Here is a 15964-nt window from a genome sequence, read left to right on the forward strand (position 1 = left end):
TACTTCAGGTGCGATAATACGTTGACTTCACACATGTGTTTGCTTTGATGAAGCCTTACACATACTAGTGTTCAGAAAAATAAGGAACCAATGCATTTTCAGTGACAAATGGTGGCTTTTCTTTTTATTTTACACGAGTCACTCTGCTTTACTGAACCATTTGACAACTTATTGATTTATGCATTGTCAAGCTTAAAACTGTTACGAGGCAGCAAGGGCACACCAAGATAGGCAACCGGAGAGAGAATGCAGAGGTGGTGCAGAACTACAGGTCAGATTGGCTGTTGCCTGGAAGTGAGAGTCGATTGTTGAGCCAACTACATATAGAAAGATACACTGCACCACAAGGACCCTTTAACAACTCTGGATTTTCGTATTCAAGGGAGTTGTCACTTTAATCGTCAGGATGCAATTTCTGTGTCGTTCACTGGCACTCTCAGATAAGTTCCGGCTGTATCTGTTTTCTCACTTGTAGTACTGCTCTAAACATTTGTACTTTACAATGCTGCTAGTGCTTGCTACTTCTGTTAGTTCTGACCCCACCACCCCAAGTCACTGACATCTGCAGTGCCAAGAGTCAAAACCTTTGCTTATTCTAATATTCAGAATTAGCCTTCGGTGTAGTTGTATAGTCTGTATGCAATAATAGTGTGGTATTCAAGTCTTCCGAGTTCCTTGAACTCCTGCTATGAGTAACCTTATCAAATCCTAAAATCTGCAACTCTCTTAGGTGTCTTGTGACCGTGTTTGGTGTGAATCTATGCAATCATCTGCTGTCCCTGCTAAGTTCTCTTTCTGCAGTTGCTCCCAAACACTCACGAATTGCAAGACTGATCTCTAATCCTCTTTTTCCTCTGTCCTATGCTACGACACAACATAGGTAAACAACTTTTGGTGCCAGGAGTGGGGTTACCTAATGATTTTTGAGATAGATACATAGATACATACTTAGAGCAGTCTCAAAGCCATCAGTCCAGTTGTGATATCAAGCTCCTTGTGTACTGACAGGCAGCACTTGCACTCCAGAAAGAGCATACAAAGCAAGAAGAATGGAATAAAGAAGCAGAGGTCTGGAGACACTAGACGATGGAAGTGACATGGCCAGAGCAGCCAGGTTTCACAAATTCACAACCAAGTGAAGCAACAGATGAGCAACAATTGGATGTTGCAGTGATCATATTCTTCAGACGACCGGAAGGACAACTAGTAGTGGTAGCACAGTCCAGAAACAAAGGGCATAAAACACCTTCGCAAGCTCCAGTGGTGGCCAGTGAGCAACTGCCCAGCAAAACACAGCTGAAGGCAAGTCAGGTCTTGCCCAAACAGCACAATACACCACAGCAGAACCACAACAACATGCAGTCTGCTGTGACTGATCTCTGCACAACTCGTCAGTCATGGTCTCGTCTAACACTGCAGTTGCAGAGAATGACAAATATTAGCAAAGCCCTAAATACTTATTCCCCAGGCTTTCAGCACAATGAAATCTGATTAAATGAATTTATGATTAATGTGGACATAGCTTTTGAAACAGTGCGAGAGGTGCACCATGCAATTGACTAGTTGGTTGGATGATTAAATGGACGAAACTATTGGTCATCAGTCCATTTTTCCTCAGACAGGTCTACTTAACTGTACAGCAGACGTGGCCTACCATGCAAAACCCAGATGAAGAAACCCTAACGTCTACCAAATGCCAACAAAGGCTAGATAAGGGACAAAAAAGAAGAAATGGGGGATAAAGGAAGAAAGGCAGGTAAGGTGTCTCATCTAGAAGAGTAGAGTGCAGCTGGAAGCAACTGAAATGAAAGCAGAACGCAACAAGAGGACATACATCCCCTCATCCCCCCCCCCCCCCCCCCCCCACCCAGCCACTTACCAGAGGTACCCCACTCAGAAATTCCCTAGGAAAGGTGAGCAACACAAGACAGGGCAAGAGAAGCACAGGTACACATGGGACAAACAAATCACACAGGGAGGGTGAGGAGTAAAAGATTAGGTAAGATGAGTGTCAGACCACCTAATACTTCTCAAGTTTGTAAAAACCTGTATTCAGGGTCCCACAAGGAGCAAATTGCTCATTTGTGAATTATCTTTGACATGGGAAGCAGTAACAAATATCTTGTTAACAATTATGAATGTCAACATACCTTAGACTTCTACACCCGAAAAATGCTTTCCAGTGGGCAACCGAAGGGATAATCGATTTTAGACTGGGCAAGTAAAATATATAAGATTGAACATCAATTTTGTAAGGGTGTCCGTAGTACAATGCCAGTGTCCAACTTTCTGCACAACCCATCCATCATTTTGCATGACAATGCGCGAAAATATACAAGGCAAGCTGTGGCTGCTCTGTTCAGTCGATGGGACTGGGAAGTACTGTACCATTCACCATACTCCCCAGATTCAAGTCCTTATGACTTTGATTTGATTCCGAAGACGAAGGAACCACTTCGTGGCATTCACTTCAGAAATGTTCCAGAGATTCGACAGGCAGTAGACTGCTCCATTTGCACCACCAACAGAACAGGCTCTGCTAACGGTATACTACGCATTCCACACGGCTGGCAATGGGTTCTACACAATGCTGGCGACTTTTCTGAAGGACAGTAACAGTTGCAAACATGTAACTCTTTTGTATCGGTTGTGAATAAATAGTTGCCGCTATTTAAGTGCCAACCCTAATATTTTTCAATGCTTGACTTCACTAAGAGATGGTATCAGGCAAAATAAGATGAAAAGCACCATGAACTTAAAGCTTTTAATACACCATATGCCCATTATATGTATAAAAATGGTCAATGGAACTCCACTTTGCACCTTCTACATCCCATAAGCAGAAAAATTCAGTTATAATGGATTTACAACATGTAGAAATATTTATTTACATAGATAATACAGTAACTTTTGATCTACCTCTGTAAGAACACAATGAATGATTGGGCAAGACTTTCGAAAGACTGAGGCAACACACTTTTAAAGTTGCAGGTGGATAAATTTGAAATTTTACGGAAAGAGGTCACCTATCTGGGACATGTCTTGACCGAAGATGTGTTAATGCCAGATCCAAACAAGCTAAAAGCAGCGGTGGAATATCCCCTGGCCAATACAACAACAAAAATGATTGATCTGGTACTATAGACTTTTCTTAGTTAGTAAAGTGGTAAAATCACTAAGTGAATTGTTGAAAGTAGGTGCTAAGTACACATGGGGCACCAATCAAGAAAATGTGTTCCAAGTGCTAAGAGAGAAGCTACTCAAAACCCCGATATCACAGTACACACTTTTAAAAAATTAATAGTAACAATAAAATTGGCACTGTTCTTAGCAATGGAATGGTAGTTGCATATGCGTCCAGAAATCTGAACAATGCAATGTAAAATTATAGTACAATTCAGAGAGTGATTAACCATAGTTTACACAAACATTTCAGGTCATGTGTGTCTGGTTGGAGGTTTACTATTTGTGCTGATCTTAAGTCACTACACTGGGTCAGAAATATTAGTGACCCATTCTCACATTTAATGAAGTTCATATTGAAATTAGGGGAGCATTATTACAAAATTGTACACAAAAAGGGCAGAAAGAACTCTGTAGATGGTGCACTGTTGAGAATAAGGGAAGAACAGTCATTCGATACCAAAACTGAGGAAAATGAAAGTGAGGAAAAGCTGGAAGTCAAGGATGATGAACAGCAGATTACTGCTGAAGAAAAAGTGGAAATTTTGCAGTAATACATGACACGCACCTAGGTGGTCAAGGGATCATGAGAACATACGATCAAATTAGGGTATTCCAAACATGGTCTGGCATGAAGGAGGGTACTACGGAATATATCAGGAAATGGTTTCTTCATCACAAGAACAAGGCAACAAATTTGTCAGACAAAAATGCCATTGGTAATAACACCAGAATGGATGTTTTATAGCTGTGATATTGATGTCTTACATCCATTGAAAGTAACAGATAGCAATAATAAGTATATACTAACATTTCAAGATGCTCTAACAAATTTCACAGTGACAGAACCAACAGAAAGGCAGGACGCAGATACAGTGGTTCGTGTCATCGTGGAAAGAATAATTTTGAGATCTGGGATACTCTCGGTAACACTGAGTGACAATGGCAGCAATTTTTTGATTGACACTACACATAGTGGGCAAATTGTTGAGGACTGATAGGGTACAGACCTCCTGTTACCACCTCCAGTCAGATGCAGCATTGGAAAAATCACACCAAACTATGATGGAATTCCTGAGATACTATATCAATAGAGCTCAATCAGCTTGGGATAGGTGGCTCAATTCATGGTATTTGTGTACAATAATATACCCCATAGTACCACAAGTTGTGTTTCAATAGAAAATGTAACATACCAGGTATATTATAAGGAAGATCCTGTTACCATCCCTGGTCAGATGCAGCACTGGAAAGAATTATAATTGAATTCCTGAGGCACTATATCAATAAATCTCTTATGCATTTGAATTAGGAGACAAAATGAGACCAATGTACCAGTGTGTCAGGGATTATTATAAATGGTATGAAGAGAAGAATAAGGAGTACTATGACAGAGACCAGTATCCAAAATACTTTAAAACAGGTGATCAAGTTCTGTTCGTACTATTATACAATGGAAGCTTTAGAAGGGGTGGAATTTGTAAGCTCCAAAAACAGTTGTGTGGCCTAAGGCCAAGGAGACCAAACATTGTCATTCATTTAAAGGGAAAAAAAGGACAGTTAACAAGACACGAGAGCCCTAGGAAATGAGGTGTCAAATTTGCTGTGGGAAATTAATAAAAAAACTGTTTGAGATATTAGATGAACAGGATGCAACGCCTGTAACTCCTATTTCAAATCAAAGACTGACTTAACTGAAAATGAACTGATGCAACTGCTTAAGTTGACCAAAGACCAAGTAACAGTAGGCAAAACAACTTTGATGAGTTTCCCCTAACACAGTAGCTAGCCTTGCACGTAACAACGGATTGTCAGAAATATGGGAAAGCTTCTTAGATACATAATGAACATGCACATAGCACTGATCTCAAGCGACATCACTTAGCTGCAATCACTATAGTTACTGAATAGTTAATACAGGTTGCATCAATATGAAGTTACAAGGGAATATGGCATGTTAATTTCTGCCATAGTAAATGTAGATAAAGGAATACTGGAACCTCATATAATTAATCCAGAGCCAACAGTTAAATATCCACATTTAATTCAGGATGACATTAAGGACAAGAAGTTTCCAACTTCTTTCACAGAATAGAGCAGCTACCAGCTATTATGCATAACTGATGCTGACACATTCATTCATGTCAGGCAATATATGAAGTAATGCACTGAATGTCCCATTTGCCGCCAATGAGCTGCTTGATTTCTACAGAGTATTAACCCTACCTTCCAAAATTGAGTCATGTACACATAATCAGAGAAAGATTATTTGTTAGTTGGCCAATCTATGTGGCACTATGCAAAACCAGAAACAACTGCTGTGTAAAGAGACAGATCATGTTCACAAAGTTTGTAAGGTAAAGTTAGTTTTGAAGTCCATGTACAATCCCGAAATTTGTGAAACTAGGGCGTTGCAAGCAGTAATGGAAATTCCCAAGGATTGTTTAAAGAAGTTTGGAAACAAAATGATTTTGACTCCATTAAGCCAGGACCAACAGTAACTCACAGCTCCAAAGGAAGGGTTGACTATTGTGTGTAATGAAGACAAAGCCGACAGAAGTACTGATCGGAGGTAAAGGTAACCTTACATTTTATGACAAATATAAAGAACAGGAATAGAAATTTTCAGACAATATGAACAAATAATAAGAATTAATGTGACCAGTGAAGAGAGAGTTCCAGCTTTAAATATGGAGATCGGCTGCTATATGATGAACAAGGAACAGAGGAACATTTCTGAACCAAAGCTGGACACACTGCTGGAGTATTTAATACAACATTTAGATGATCTTAAGGTAGCAGGTCTTAAAGCAGCAGAAATAGAGGGCAGCATAATTTCTGAAATGCCTTCGAATCTTTATTCGCTCTGGCCTTACATAGAAGCTGTAATACTTACCATTATGTTTACATGTTAGGTTGTGCAGATATTGCAAACGTTTTACAGATTGTTTTAAGTACAGGTGGCAAGGCATGGGCAATGATTGTTGTGGCAGCATGTGCTTTAGGGCCCCTCCATTAAAGCAAACTAAATAATGAGGAGCATGATGTATACCCCATTAGCTTTGAACACAATAAGAAAAGAGCCTTGTCATCCACATCAGTTCCACACAGATACAGAAGATAACAAAAGGCATTGCAATACTTCCTAAGTATTTAAGAAATTAGTATTTTGAGCCACATAGGGAAAACTTCACAGAAACTTTGTAAGTATACGATTTCTTTTTCAGGTATATAACTGTAATCATTTTTTTTCAGTGAGTATGGGAGTGTACGAGTGACATGATGATGATGATGATGATGATGATGATAATAATAATAATAATATTACTATTATTATTATTATTATTGTGTGTATGTACATTAAAGTGAAAAGGTAAGACAAAATTTGATATATAATATGTGAAAAAATCTTTTTAACAACGGATTTATATTGTGTTCCTATGTGTATGCAAGTGCACTGAAAAAAAATGAAACATATTTTATGTTTAGACAAATATGTAAAAGAGATGTGAAAAATGAACTCCACAAAGTGCAAAATGTAAAGAGAACTAAAATATAATGTACGAAACGCCATTTTTAGAGCTAAGGTGATTTAACTGTAACTTCTAGACATCAACAGAAAATGTGAATAGTACAGTCATCAAATTCACAGTGATTTAGTGCCAAATAAATGTAATTGCTGATCAAGTGAGAAAATCTGCTTCTGCTGAGATGGCAATAACAGTGCAACAAACATACCATAACACTTTATAGAAGATGTGATTATAAGGAAGTGGATGTAATTGCAGTATTTTTGCTTTTAAAAGACATGTATCTGCGTATTATATAGCCATACTGCAAGTTCGCTGCCAAGTGATTGTCAACCAATTATTCCCATTGGTGACTTATTGACTTATGCATTGTTAAGCTTATGGCTGAAGCCAACAAGGATACTCCGAGATAGGGAACCAGAGAAGCAATGCTGAGAGCACGCAAAAGTGGTAGCATTTAGGTTACCGGAGGTAAACAGTAACCATCTAGGCCTGCAAACCTGCTGATACTCTGGGCAGCTGTCCCAGGCTTGAAGTTTCAGTTCAGAGAATTAACTGGTAACGTCATATACTGTCTAGATGCTGTTTTGAGGTGTCATGGTAGGTGTAAGTGGTGGTAGTGGTAGTGGTGGTGGTGGTGGTGGTGACTAACAGGTTTGTCTTAGCCTAGGCAGCAAGCTTGATACTTGTGCTCCTGAGAACAGCAGTGTCAGCGGATTCATTCAGGTTACAGAGGAATGGGAAACGTTAAATTTCTGGAACAGCAGTCCCTACTCACAAGAGCCGTCAGGGCGGGGCAAAGTAACATGTTGCTTCTAGCCGTAATAGGAAGGGCAATGATGGTCAGCTTTCAGCAAAACATTGCTGCTTTCAAACAAGGAGGTAGTCTGTGTAAAAGCCAAGAACATCTCTACCTACAGAGTATTTGGAGAAGACTAGGGATGTGAACATGGTTGTCCAAAGGCACTCCAGAGGTGCAGACCCACCCGTAAGATTGTCCGATGCCTTTAAGGTAAGGGTGGATTGATGGACCAACTACAGATAAAGGGAAACAGCATGCAACCACAATCCACAAAAAAAACTTCGGAGTTTCATATTCAAGGGAGTTGTCAGTCAGATCATTGGGACACCAACTCTGTGTCCCAGACTGAATTGCAGGCTGACTAGTAACCCCCTTCTATCCTGCGCTAGGGCAGTTCAACTGGTGGCTTCAAACTTTGTTTAAGCATAAAACTAAAACCATTCCATTCAAATAGTTACCACAATTGTTTACGGTCAGATCTGTTCATAATTTTCAATACAATACTATTAGATATGCAGAAATGTTTCTAACCTTTTAGACCACTGCAGAGACCAGATTAACTACTACAACAATTACAATCTTTCAAAAAAGATTCTGGCGACGTCAAAATGTTGACACTTCCATAAAGTCTTTCCAACTGACACCCTTCCCTAGATAGTATACAGCATGCACTTGGGTTAAATGCTAAAATACACTACATGACAAACCTGAAACAAAATTCACCTACTTTAAAACCATTCTGACTCTGTGGAACAAAGTAAATGAATTTGATAGTATTACTGATCTCTGTCGGTCGCTCACTTACACACTGCCTTTAAGCAGCAAGTTTCAGGTTAACTATGACATATAGTTGTCAACAGAAAATCTGAACGATACAGCCATCAAATTCACATTGATTCAACACCAAATAAATTCACCTGATGTTCCAATGAGGAAATCTGCAACTGTTGGCATGGCAATAATGGTGCAACAAACTTAACACAGCACTTTAAAGAAGATCTTATTGTAAGGAAGTAATTTCAGTGTTTTTATTTTGACAATGCATGCTTTAGCATATTCAATTTGATACACCATTAATACCAGCACCACAACTCTCAAGAAAACACATAGGATGTTACCCTTACTTCCAATTTAACAAAAACCATAAAAATAATTAGGATCGAAATCTACAACATGCAATGGTCTCACCACACAGTCACGTATATAGGCCAAAACAAGATTCACCCTACCACCTACATACATGCTTGCAGATACTTTTTACCTATCTTTCATACACCTAACAAAAATTAACACACGCTTTAGCCATTTATCAATTTCCGTAAGTAGTGAGCAACATTTTTACTTGGAAGAAAATCTGTAAAAGAGAGAGAGAGAGAGAGAGAGAGAGAGAGAGAGAGAGAGTTGGGAAACTAGACACACAAAAAATTATCAATTCCATTTATAATTTTATTGAAAAAAAAGGTAATTTGTTCCAAAAGTCATACATGTATCATTTTGCTTAAATATTGGAATTTTTACCTTGCATGCTTACACTCAGCTAATATGTTTCACACATATATTTCACAAAAACTGACACCAAATGGAAAAAATGAAAGTCTGACAGATGCCATTTTATAATGAGAGGATTCAATATCCTAACATGAAAATGCAATGAAATGTTTTTCCACTAACTGCAGATACTTTACACCAAGTTGGTAACATCTTATACATGAAACCTAATGACACAACAAAGCCACAAGTTTTAACGCTGAAGATAAACAGACATTTTTGCTTTGGTATCGTGTTTTCCAACCATAATAATGGACATACTAAACAACAATTTCTGCCTTGGCAGCGTCCAAGAAAAAAAAATTAAGTTGTATTCAGTAATAAAGCCAATAAGTCTCCATACATGCAATTTACATTTTATATCCAAAATAATTTTGCATTCTCTGTATTTTCAGTCAGAAATACTATTCACTAAAAATTTCTATATCTGGTTCATCCAGCCAATTTAAATTTTAAATACACGCCAACAACCTGTACAATGAAAACAAAAGAAAGCAGAGGAGGAAGTTCAATATTTAAGAACTATACATATAAACATTTAACATTTTCCGATTGCACCAAAATGAAGCTACAAGATCATCACCATCAAGGTGCTAGCAAATCTTGACACTAGACCATATTCTGAGATTCTTCCTTGCAATGAACAAAACATTATGGACAGAGCTAAGCCTCGATGAATAAAAATGAAGCAACTCATGGATATAAGCACACATTTACAGATGAAATAAAAAAGTATGACTGTGCATTCGGAATTTCCTGTTAGTGAGTAGTGTAAATACAGTTGAACGGTCAAGTTAACATTTGCTCATATGTGGCATTTCCCTCAAATATTTGATCAATTAATCCCATGCTTCACATACATGATACATCACTTTCCAGTTTCTATTTTCATAACTTCATGATGATCTCTAGTAGCATTTTTACAAACCATATGCAGTTCTTCTATTTGCTTTCAGTCCTAGATATCAATTATTCCGAAGGTATTACCCACTGCAGTTACCAACTCAATACAATTATTGAAGTTATGACACTCATTTCAAGTAGGAATGACATTTTATTTGCTTGGCACAAACTATCTTCTTCACATACTGTATGAAAAATTCAAATATGAACACAAATTTTCCACTGCCACACCCACCACTGACAAGTAAAATACTGTTTTTAGGAAATACAGAAAGTTAATTTCACATTTAATTACTGGCACTCATTATTGTATTGGTTATATCAATGAAGATTAATATCTGTGTATATTTCACGTAAGGTTCCACAAACGTCTAAACAAAAAAATATGGAAATTATTTCCGCAAATCCAGCCCCACAACTGAAACAAATGATAATATATGAACAGTACATCTTATCTTGACAGTAAGTATCATGGTGTTCATTGCTCACACAGGATAAATTTGACCTAATATCTCAGAACCACTCTCGGTACATGAGCAGCAGTAAAAAACCAGTGCCCAGAAGTAACAGACAGGAGATAATATGATGAAGTAAGAATATAAAAATAGAAAGTATCTAATTTTTGAAATGCAAACTACACCGTGAATCTGGTAACTTTCAAGCTCGTATGGCAAGCCGCCATGACAAGGCCATTGATCAAATACTGTTCCGCAAAACCTCAGTACAATTTGTACATACATCAGATGCAGAAGAAGAAATTTATTTGGTGCTTCACTTTTATTCATCTTATTTGCATGTTTCAGACAATTGTTTTTATTATTCCTCCACAGATTCCAGCTTTTCAAATTACACATGGTACTGAAGCCATTATAATTAGCAATATACGACGAAACAGCATGACACGATTTCAGCTGTCTACAATGCTAACATACATATATTCATATTTATATATTTATATATATTTATATATATATAATTTTTTATTTTGCACACAAAGGCTGTTATACACTACCATAGAAGAAAAAGCTGTTGGCTTATTTCAGTCACAAATTCTTAAAAATCAATAACATACACTGTGAACTAAACACATGCACAATGTCAACTGATAAGATACAACTTTCCTATGCAGAAAATTCTACAAATGCTTTAAATTTAAAAATTAATTCCACACACTGTCATGTGTCTTGATGAGCTCAATACAACAAGCAGGGGCACTATGTTATATGAAACACCTAATGTTCACTGTACAGGACCACAACAGTTTAGGAAAGCTCACTATCACCTGCAGAGATCCAGATGGTGACAATAATATCCAAAACAAAAACATATGCAGGCAAGGAGTTTTAAGTGAAGCTTTAAGATTTTTTCCCCTTTTAGTTTTATTTAACAGGGAACACCATCTTTACCTTTTCCCACTTTTACATGCCCCATTCAACATATCCATCAGACATGATTTTCACTACACATCATACATGTCACCAAGACATTGATATTATGCTTCAAATATGCCCATTAATCAGTTATAGTGCTAGAGATGAAACATTCAGCTGAACTCATTTGCTTCAGATCAGCTCACCATTTCCTTCAAAGCAGAATGTTTGCTGAGCCCCAAGTAACTGCTCAAACCTTTTTTTAAGTCTCTTCCATCTAATTGGTTTGGTGCGCTCTTTTTAAACCAAATAAATAGGCATTAGCCTAACTTCATTTGCAGTTTGTGCTGCTCAAGTTTACTGAACTTTGTAGCATTCGTACAATGAGATTGTGTTCCCAAAGACAAGACAATACAATATAATACAATAAAAAGTTGCACTGTTGATCCTCGTGGGTTTCCACATTTGTGGCCTTTACAAATTAAAAATAAGAACAGTATGGCTGCAAGTGTCACATATCAACTAACAGTTCATCTACTGTACAATTACTACATATAATGTGCAAGCAAGCAAGCAAACACACACACACACACACACACACACACACACACACACACACACACACACACAGTTCTCCAACTATCAAGATTAAGACCAATGGTCAAGGTGTAAAAAAAAAAATAATAATAATAAAATAAACAGAATATCTGCCAGAAAGCTATTCACTCCCAATTCACACAGCATCTCTTTACTTATGTATGTATGATGAAACAAATTTTGGGATGTGTCACATTTGACCCATGACCACCCACCCCAGGATGGAAAGGGGAAGAAATCTGTCTGCAATTGAAGAATTACTCTATCATTAAAATTACACACATTTAGTTAATTAAGGTATGCCACTGTTAGCACACCAAAAGCGCATCTCATTAAAACAAACACCCAGCAAAGTAAAATGTGTACCATGGCACTGTTCTACATACACCAATAAATCCACTGTCCCATATGACAGACTACAACCACCATAGGAAGAACAACAGACAGGAAAGTACATCGAAGTATAGTTACACTTTCCAACCTGAAGTTAGAAAGCAACAAATGACACACAATACAACGAAAGAAGCCCAGTATCATCCATAATGACTGCAGGCATCAGGTCACTGTTAGCCATTTATTTTTTTATTTTTTTTCTCTGGTGGAGCTACTGAAGTACAATGTGCTATATGTTGCAGAAGTCTAATATAAATACCCATGAATTGTTAGATTTAATTAATACATCAATTATCTCTCTGTGAAGATGAACAGATCTCAACACACACCATTATCATTAAATGAATCAATTTTTTTTTACAAACGTCTGCTTCTGATAACATGGATCACAACAATTATATACATATATGACAATATGTTGAATTAAACTACTTTAAAGACAGATAATTGGTCACCATTGTTGAAAATATTTGCCAGGGCAAAGCATATAGCAATATAAGTTGGAGAATCAAACTTTCAGAAACCACAGTCAAACCAAGGGGGGGGGGGGGGGGGGGGGGGGGGATGTGAAAAAGCTTGAAAAGTTGGTAAACGTCGTCATTGAAGTTGTCGTCTCGTCCACAGTCTAAGGACTCATTTGAATGGCTCTCTATTACAGGGGCCATTAATGAAAGGCAAGTAGTCCTCCAGGTTCCCAAAATTTAAATTTACAAGAAAAATTTATTTATAGTATGGATTGCTTTCACTGTTTGCATTACGTTTTGTCCTGGATCTAACACTGTACATTCAATCATGAATGAAAGGGACACACACACACACACACACACACACACACACGTACGTACGTACGTACATCCAAAAGTTAACATTTGGTACAAATTACAAATAATACCGTATTATCTATCTTTACTATAGTTTACACGTGTTTTACTTTTACTCTGAGATTTCATGATTTATGTTTGTACATAATCTGAAGAGTGTACAGCTGTACATGAATGACACGAAGAGGAAGTGAAGTGTAATGTAAATGAACAATGAGTAACTTAAAAATTAACTACACTATTTATTGATGAAAACATACTGCTTCCATATACATAATTAACCACGAGATAACTCGAAAATCTCCAAAATTATGCTACAGACACGCTGATAATCTGATTCGTGATTGCAAATTGCTGGGGCAGCCTGAGATGTAAAATGTTAAAAACTGAAAAGACTAAAATAGTAGCCAGAACAATTAAAAGTTATATCATTATGCTGTCAAGCAGTTTCTTATGGTGAATCTTGGACTAAACATGTATGTACTTAAATACCCCCAAAAACACTTAACAGAAATGCTACTTTCTTACCCACAGAATTTGCAGGTAACACAATAGTTAACACACACGCAAACACTGAACAAAGATTTTTTGCCATAAATGCTGTATCTGGAATTCATCCTCTACAGCTTCCAATTATAACATTCATACACTCAGATTAATGTGCACTACTAATCACAACATAAAATCATTATGTAGTAATAATAGAATAATAACTACAATCTACCACATAGAAACACAGACAATACTCTTGGTGATTTAACTAGCTAACGGCATACTTTCCACTTTTTCATTTTACATTTCTTTCAGTTCTTAACAAATTTCAGTGTGAAAGAAATAAACAACAAAGTCTGCTTACTACTAAGCAAGTGGTCTATTAAAAACAAGTTTTGATTACAATGTTACACTTCACTAAAATTGATATATACTTTATTTTCATTTAAATGGGCCTCACATAGATCTACACACGGCAAGAACACATGAGCTCAAACATACACAGACATATATTTCTGTATACACACATATGCAAATATTTTCAATGTCATCAGTGAAGTTGCCTTTGCTTTGTTTCAAGTCACTCTCTTGTCTTCACTAATTTTTAAGCTGCTTACAATTAAAAAGTCCAACACACACACACACACACACACACACACACACACACACACACACACACACACACACACATTTATATTTATATATATATATATTTGGGTAAGGAGGGAGTATGGGCAAATTGGGGAGGGGGGTGGGAAGCATGCACATGCGCAACACACAACCCCCCCCCTCCCAGATAAATCACGCTCTCTCTCTCTCTCTCTCTCTCTCTCTCTCTTTCACACACACACACACACACACACACACACACACACACACACACACACACACAGGTAAGAAGGAATTATGGGCAAACTGGGGTCCGGGGGGGTGGGGAGGGGTTGGGGGGTGGAGCACGCACATTAGCCACAAACCATTCCCCTCCGCGCGCGCGCACACACACACACACACACACACACACACACACACACACACACACACACACACACACACACTTAAAATTCAACAACATGCAATTCAAACTCAGCACTGGCTGAGGAAACAGAGAGCAACTCTGTGTCAGAGCTAGCATGTGGCAACAAGTTGTTGCACCGTGGAATAAATATATGCAGTGAAAGTAGTCACAATAAATTCTTAATTTTAGCGGTCATTGGGAAATGGTAAGGTATTTTTTGGAGCAGTTGGGAAAAATATATAGAAACAGCTGCTACTCCACTAGAAAAATGTTTTACAGAAACGACATTTCTATGTAAACTCTAGTAACATAAGTTTCACTGAAGAGTTAAAGCAAGTCTCAACAACTGTCCATTCATATCACCTTTCTTTTCTACAAATATGCCATGAAACAGCAATAAGATAAAACACTGTGTAGATGATAATGATCCCACCTTCTCCTTGGAGATATGTATCTCCAAGATGCCAACAGCAGCAATTCACTTTTCAGATCCAATAAGAAACATCACAATAATCTGGGATGCAGAACACATCATGTGATACACATTCTATCCCAACTTAATGGTACAAAGTACCACGATCAAATTTGCATTTTACAAGACTTCCAAATCATCTTGTACCCTGTTCCATGTCCATCCAGTTCTCTTTCTGCCAATAACCATTACAACAGCCATAAATCATTATAATATCTGATTTAGAACAAAAGTAATAGACTCCATTAAAAAGTAAAAGATTTGTTGGGTGCAATAAAACACTTTATGTCAGGTATAAAATATTCACTTGTTACTATCAACAGGTCCATATAGTTGTGGGCTGATAAAAACACTTAGACAGAAAGATATGTTTCTCCCTGCCACATATATCCACCCTTAAGAGTTGTTAATTTGATAACGATACATCACTCACTCACTGTCTTAGGCCTTCTTGCCTGGTTTCTTTCTCTCCTTAGCATTAACCCCCCTGCGTTCACGCTCCTTTGTCCTAGTAATGGGTGAAGTCTTTGAAGGGGCAGCTCCAGCTTTAACACCTAAAAACATATAGTCAGTGCAATGAAAAACTGCCAATGTTCATTAAAAAATTCAGGTATTCACAATACCAAACTTACTTCTGGTTTTTGCAGACCTTGTTGGAATAGAGGTTTCAGCTGAATCTGTTTTTTTAGTTGGTGTCGTTTTGATGTTCTTTTTTTCTGTAGTCACTTTTGTAGCTGTAGACGAGCTCTTTTTAGATTTGTTGCTCGAATCACTTTTCTCAGTTTTCTTTTTAGCACTATTTCGCTTCTCACGTGCATTATCACGCTCTGGTTTCTTT

At 37.5% G+C, this 15964-nt stretch overlaps 1 protein-coding gene across 1 annotated transcript in view; it reads right to left on the minus strand.

Annotated features, from left to right (window-relative positions):
* Positions 1-8940: 8940 nt before the first annotated feature.
* The window catches only part of LOC126305234 (uncharacterized), a 51434-nt gene continuing 44410 nt past the window's right edge, over positions 8941-15964 (minus strand). Inside the window, exons 6-7 of the mRNA XM_049992025.1 lie at positions 15759-15964; positions 8941-15680 (exon numbers count right to left, since the gene is read on the minus strand). The exon at positions 15759-15964 is cut by the window's right edge and continues 403 nt beyond it. Coding sequence (XP_049847982.1) covers positions 15568-15680; positions 15759-15964 — 319 coding nt within the window. The 3' untranslated portion in view covers positions 8941-15567. The remainder of the gene's footprint in view (positions 15681-15758) is intronic.

The sequence above is a fragment of the Schistocerca gregaria genome, unplaced genomic scaffold (genome assembly GCF_023897955.1).
Source record: "Schistocerca gregaria isolate iqSchGreg1 unplaced genomic scaffold, iqSchGreg1.2 ptg000286l, whole genome shotgun sequence".
Lineage (NCBI taxonomy): Eukaryota > Metazoa > Arthropoda > Insecta > Orthoptera > Acrididae > Schistocerca > Schistocerca gregaria.